Raw genomic sequence first — 7,013 nt, forward strand, 5'->3', positions numbered from 1 at the left:
TATTATTTTATTATTCTATTCCTGGAAATATTCATAAATTTTAACATTTCTGTCCACTAAACATATAACAGCTGTAATTTTTTAGATCTCGTTTTTGATTTATGCGAAACTCTTGGGGGTAGTAACTAAACTGTTAACATTTTTAGGATTTATTTTCTTCCTTAAAAATATTATATATATATATAATTTAAAAAATGTAATTTTACATATTTATATATTTTTTTTCATTTAGAAGTTTAATTATTATTTTTTTTTTACATATAAATAGCAATAAGTTCAGTCTTCAAAGTATGATTTTTATTTCAAAGTTGAGACATAGAAATGTGAAGGGTTGAAAAAGTAGTTATTACATGTAGGAAATAAATTGAGGGAATTAAAAAAAACTAATAATAATAATACCATTACAAATGCTAATACTTTAATTTCAAATGATAATTAATAATCTGATGCTCCTGTAGGCTTGGCAGTGATCTGTGATTTCTAAATGCCCCTGGGCTTCAAATGAAAAGGCTGAGGAGGTAAAAACAAACCGATTATAGAAGGTGTAGATGAAATTTGGCTTGGTGTTCGAAAAGGTCTATAAACTTTATACTGTGAGGATGTGTAAATACTAGTCAGTCTTCAGTAGCACCATGGTGTGGAGAGGATTAGAGTCAGGTCCGTTCTGAGTCCTGGTGTATGTTATGTTATATTTCATTGATTTTCTTTACCATGTCATCGGCACAGCGGCGAAGGCTCCGTGACTATTATAATAATAAAGGATACTTTTGAACAAAGCGCTCGAAGGCATCGTAAATGGCCCGTCTGCAGATTTGAGAAAAAAAATACATTACATTTTGCTCTCATCATCGTATATTACTAGCAGACTGCTACAGCAGCAATCCTGTGTGAGTTGTATTCCAATTGATCTGATTAATTTTCTGTAGAAAATATGGTCTATAAGATTTAAAGCAACCATAAATGGATAAAAAGTACAGCCTGTCATTCACTAACATATTAGCTGTTCAAATTGCTATGCTATAAGTGGAATAAAACACTTCAGAATACTATTGTGGGGTGTGTGTGTGTGTGTTGACTCGTGCCCACCTGAACACTGCCTGTTTAAACAGATAGGCTGTAATGTGGCCCCCGTTGAGGTAGCGAACCTCACAGCCTGGCCAAACCTCCTTCAGGCTGCGAACACCCGAGCGAGGCACGTAGGCGTCCTCTTTAGCCTGGACCACAATGATCAGACTGGGATCCACTGGCACTGTGGAGTAAACACAGGGCATCACACAGAGGGGTACTGGGGCAAATAGCAGGTCCGACAGACAGAACAACAGTGCGTGAGATTAACAGATTAGAGATGAAGTGCCAGAGAGAGAGATATAGAGATTAGGCCGGATAGAGGGTTAAAGAGAGGCAGATTGAAGATCTGAAGTGCAGTGGAGCAGCAAAAGGTCAGAAAGGGGTAACAGTGCTGTTACAAGTTCAAACAGGGTAGAAGGAAACGGTGGTCAGATATGAGCAAGGTCAGAACACAAATCTAGAGGGGGTGCAGGGGCATAATCAGAAATGGGGAAATAGACCTTCAGAAGCAATAAAGGGGCAGAGAAAATGTCAAGAAGTTATACAGACAGCACACCAGAGAGGTAAAAGTGCAGGAAGAATGTCAGACAGAGGGTCAAAGGGTCAGTCACAAGGTCATACAGAGAGGAAAAGTGGCAGACAGTGTCAGAGGGCAGATAGAAAGTCTGGGGGGCATAGAGGGACAGACAGAGGGGTAAATGGACAGAGTGAGGATTGGATTGAAGGTCAAACAGCAGAGGGCAGATAGAGGAATATCAAACATGAGAAACAGGTCAGATAGAGTTTTAGTGTTAGGACAGAATATCTCCAACATTCAAACAAACATTTTTTTAAAGCTCTGGGTCACTGAGACCTACATTGAGACGTTAAAGATAATAAAAATACTAAAGCCTCTTCTCGTCCTCTGAACCGTCTCCTCACCTGAGAAGTTTGCGATGTGCGTGCACTCGTCCATCACGCCCTTCATGAAGCAGAGCGACTCCCTCTGCAGCGAGCGACGCCGTCCTGCGCTGCAGCTCACGCTGTTGCTGTGAAGTGCGTCCACGTGAGTCTGATTGACGCCGATAGAAGACGAAAGCATGCGATCAAACCCGTCCCCAGCGTCTCTCTGCTGCAGTAGAAGCTCAGAGGACAGGGACACGTCCGAGAGTTTGTCAAAGCTGCCCGGGGCGTCACGCACAAAGTCCTGGCCCATCCGGAATGAGTCCGTCTAGACACAAGAATGGGAAAATTTTAATCGGGAACGCTGGAAAAAAGAAAAAATGTCTGGATGGCGTCTTACCCCGCAGTACTCCAGCATGTGGATGATCTCGTCCTCGTAGACGGTGTGTGTGGCGTACTGCTTCTCCAGTTCCCTCCAGTTCACAGCTCTACTTAACACTCCCTGTGGAAGGAAGGATTCTTACACACTGGGAATTTCACACTGACCACTAAACACACACACAGCAGGCAGACTTCATATAAACAGAGAGAGGAAGCGTGATTGATATCTTACAGTGGTAAAAACATTGGAAGCAGTAGTCCAGGAAAGACACGGGATCAGAGGAATCGGCTTGGGCCAGTTGGTTACGGCTAAAGACGCCATCTGTGTGCATGTGAGGAAATAAAATAGCAAACAAAATATGAGAGAAATTCTCATTAAACCGTGCACAATGATCCTGAAAGAACTGAAATGTTCATTACTGCAGTTGCCCAAAGAGATCATTTAAACATGGAGTCTAAAATATTCCATGATATATTGTAAGTAAAACATTTTATTTACTAGATTTGAAGTCCTTGAGAAAATCTATGCTTTGCTAATGTTCCAAATCTCGGCTAAGATCGAGACATGATGGGTGATCTGCAAGACATGTTAATGATAGACATCCTCGTTTTCTGATCATTTCTGACCTAAATATCGATACCGATATATCAGTAAGCACCAGCATGATATCTGATAGGAAGAAGCACCCACATGGCCTCCCATGGAGATGCCGGTCATTCCCAGCGGCCAGAAGCCTTCTCTGTCCAACCAGTGTAGGAGAGCGGCCGACTCCAGGATGAGAGCTCCGCCCATCACGAACAGGTCAGATACGTTCTTCAGACTGGAGCGCCTACACACACACACACACACACACACACACACACAGCAGTGTTCAACATTAACATGCTCATAATCAGCAATATCTAATTTCATCTCTCATGTATCAATACTTTTTAAAAACCAAAACCATCTTAACTGTTCGGATAAAATTAATTCTTGTGACAGCAGGCGGTCGGGTGCAAAAGTTTGCGCACCCTTGATTATGCATTCTATCAGTAACGGTTCAGCTACACATGATCAGATGTAAACAATATCATTTTTTGTTTTGGTTTTTTTTTTTGAGAGGTTTGAGCATGTTGTTGAAGGTAATATTTAAGGCTGGTTTCGACAAGAAAACACTGAATTCTGCTTTTTACAAGTACATTTTTCTTACACAGTAAACAAAAAGGGGTTAAAATGGTAACAGTATGAGTAAAACGCTCAGTTTTGTTCTTTATATTATTTGTATACTGCTTTGCAGACTCCTGTTTGTGAAAAACAATGGCTTGAAAGAGGATAAGTTTGATGCATCGGTCACATTTAAAGGCTGCAGAGTCGCTTCATGGCCATGAGAAGCTTTACTGCTGCAGGAGAAAACCCCATCACCATATAACTGTGACTAAAACTGGGAACCTGAAAGGTTTTAATACTCACTTCTGGTCTTTAGGTTTTCTGTATCCATGTGCAATTCAGAGTCAAGGAAATGGGTGATTTCAGATCTTCAGAAAACACACAGTTATTACGTAACTAAGTAAAGGATATAATACGGGTTTTCCAGCAGCAGCGACGCCATTCCTGCCTCTCTGATCATGGGTCTGGCCATGAGAGTCCGCCTCCTCCAGAAAAACTACACAAACACACACACACACACACAAACAGCCAGAAACGTTTTTGACCCGAGCGCCCCAACATTTTAAACATTTTTCCACTTCTAAGTGTTTTCCATGTCCTATATGTATGAATAATACCCCCAAAAAACTCGGGGAAAAAAACCCAAACCCTGAAGGACATTTACTTTGTAGATTTTATTATTTATTTATTTTGCAATTATTTATTTACTTTACAATTTATTTATTATTATTGTTATTATTATTAATTCATCTGATTTATTTCCTAATTTTAAACATTTTTATATTATTTCATTAACGTATATTCCTTCTATTTTAAATAATTGTTCCAAGAATTCTTTCATTTTTTTAAACTTTATTTTCTAAACCTTTTCATACTACCTTGTCTGTTTAAATAATTTTCTTCACTGAATTAAATACATTTTTTTTTTTTTTATACAAACATCAATTATCTTTCTTTTACTCTATTACTAAACACAAGAAGGTTTTAAAGAAAACCTTTACTCACGTGATCTCCTGTTCCTGCCAGATGGATACACACCGGTCTGTGTTGCTTCCATTTTTTGGGAACTATAAACTGAAAGCTATAAGGAAATTAGTTTATGGCGTCTTTTAATCTACTGCATAATGCCCTTAGTACAAAGTCTCTGTTGCAGGTCGCTGTGTGTTTGCCGTTGCTACCTGGCTCTAACCGACTCCTCTGGCAAAATGCCCGGGACAAAGTGTTGGAGCGGGGAGACGAAGTGACCGCTGTGAATTCTGCAGTCCGAGTGATCCTCTACCTGAACACAGACATGTTTCACTTGGGTCAGGAAGAGTTTCATACAAGACGTCACGCAAATACACACTTCATAATGCTGTCTATCTGCTATGACGTTTGATTTCTGATCCAAATCCAGCTGAAACGACTGGCTGGGACGTTATCTGGCAGCCATATTGGATCCAGACCTCGTCATATCAGTGTTGATTTATGAGAGTGTATTATGATTTGACTGCATATTGCGTGAGACTTTTCATTTATTCATTCATCAGCTATTCAAGTTAGACTTATTGGTGAATTACTCCTTGAAGACTAAACATACCTTGTCGATAAAAACTGGATAGTCCCGTGGTACGAGGTTCTTACATTTTTCCCGATCTCCTATGATTTTCCTAAACTGGAATATCCTGTAAAGAAAAACAAAAACAACTCGGTGTTAAAAGGAAGAACAGTGTGGTTTATGAACAGGAGCAGCTTCCTAAAACTTAAAATTCCTTATCACCAAACAAAAACAAAACATTCTTCAATGACTTCTAAAATCAAGCTTGATATATACACTACATTGCCAAAAGTTTTGGGACGTCTGCCTTTACATGCACATGAATGTAATATGGAGTTGTCCCGCCCTTTGCAGCTATAACAGCTTCAACTCTTCTGGGAAGGCTTTCCACAAGGTTTAGGAGTGTGTTTATGGGAATTCTGACCATTCCACTAGAAGCGCATTTGTGAGGTCAGGCACTGATGTTGGACGAGAAGACCTGGCTCACAGTCTCCGCTTTAATTCATCCCAAAGGTGTTCTATGGGGTTGAGGTCAGGACTCTGTGCAGGCCAGTCAAGTTCCTCCACACCAAACTCACTCATCCATGTCTTTATGGACCTTGCTTTGGTCACTGGTGTGCAGTCATGTTGGAACAGGAAGGGGTCATCCCCAAACTGTTCCCACAAAGCATAAAACTGTCCAAAAATGTCTTGGTATGAAGCTGAAGCATTAAGAGTTCCTTTCATGGGAACTAAGTGACTGAGCCCAACCCCTGAATTCAATCTTTTGGAGGGGTGTCCCAAAACTTTTGGCAATATAGTGTATGTGGTAATAATATATTTGTATTATTATCATGTGTCGAAGCGCCACACCGTTTCAGATCCTCTGGCTTTCCCCATCCTTGGATGAAGAGTTTGGTGAGGAGGAGCCTTCTGTAGAGCAGATCAAGCCGGCTCATCCCCATCAGCAAGGACCGGGCATCTAAATAAACCAATCAGAAAATGTTTTACACACTGATTTTAACAGAAATACACAAAAACACTAGGGGGGAAAGAATGAGAAAATAGAAATCACTTATAAAAACATTCACATCAGGAGGGAAAGGTTTTGTTGTGGCATAAAAGTGATAGATAGATAGATAGATAGATAGATAGATAGATAGATAGATAGATAGATAGATAGATAGATATCCTCTACATTATAACAGGGACATGTTTTCCTTTAATTTGTCATGTCTCCATGGAGGCTAGTATGTCTGAGTAAGAAGGCGTTTAGGGTTCAGGAAATTTTATGCTATAATGGCAGAAAATATAAAGAAATAAACCCTGATATTTTTGCTATTTATTTAAAGAAATGAATATAACTCATAAAGTCACTTTAGACCAGTCCTTCAGCTGTCACTGACTGCACTTTCATTTCCGTGAACTTCATACACTAATTGCCCACAAAATAAAAATAAAATACAAAAATAAATCCATCGATAAATGATTAAAACAGATTAAAACGAACAGATACCTCTAACTAAAGTGGAGATTTTTAGGAGTAACGTCTACTTCTCATCTCAAAGGGCGAATCCCAGGCAAAAGTGCGCTGCCATGACTGTGGTCAATGGAACTGTGTACTGGTGTCACATCATATCGTGCTCCTCGGACACATCCTGCAACCTAAAGACCTCTTTTGGGGTAGCCATAAACGGTGCCTGAGCTAAATTTGAAACGAGAAAAGCGATATCACTCTCTAAACGTCTGAATAAGAAATTCTAAATAATAGTTCTATTTCATAGAAATATTCAATATTTATTAATCCTTTTTAGTCAGCTTGAACTGACTGACGCTATAACTCGTTGCACGATTACGCTAAATATGGCGATTTATTCGATTGTTAATTTAGCCATAGCTTTGTTAGCTAATAAGTTGGCTATTTTCTTAAACGTCCTATTTAATGCAGGTCATTTTTAACAGCGTGGTTTTAATTGTCGTACACTCATTACAACTACATTAAAAACGTTTCAGTCA

The 7,013-nt window shown here is 39.5% G+C and overlaps 1 protein-coding gene across 2 annotated transcripts; it reads right to left on the reverse strand.

Moving 5' to 3' along the window:
* Positions 1-282: 282 nt before the first annotated feature.
* On the reverse strand, positions 283-6,635 carry abhd18 (abhydrolase domain containing 18). 2 transcript variants are annotated; one of them, XM_058375054.1, is made up of 13 exons: positions 6,514-6,635; positions 5,871-5,979; positions 5,061-5,145; positions 4,660-4,760; positions 4,487-4,562; positions 3,891-3,977; positions 3,785-3,810; positions 3,023-3,161; positions 2,564-2,653; positions 2,351-2,452; positions 1,990-2,278; positions 1,087-1,249; positions 283-804 (listed from the first exon to the last, which is right to left on the reverse strand). In XM_058375054.1, exons 2-13 carry the CDS (start codon positions 5,960-5,962, stop codon positions 747-749), a joined length of 1,308 nt encoding a protein of 435 aa, XP_058231037.1. In that variant the 5' UTR covers positions 5,963-5,979; positions 6,514-6,635; the 3' UTR covers positions 283-746. The 2 variants fall into 2 exon arrangements, with proteins under 2 accessions (XP_058231037.1, XP_058231046.1); XM_058375063.1 differs by lacking the exons at positions 283-804; positions 1,087-1,249 and adding an exon at positions 1,258-1,733.
* Positions 6,636-7,013: the final 378 nt, after the last annotated feature.

Source organism: Hemibagrus wyckioides, linkage group LG02 (assembly GCF_019097595.1).
Source record: "Hemibagrus wyckioides isolate EC202008001 linkage group LG02, SWU_Hwy_1.0, whole genome shotgun sequence".
In the NCBI taxonomy this organism is placed as follows: Eukaryota; Metazoa; Chordata; class Actinopteri; order Siluriformes; family Bagridae; genus Hemibagrus; species Hemibagrus wyckioides.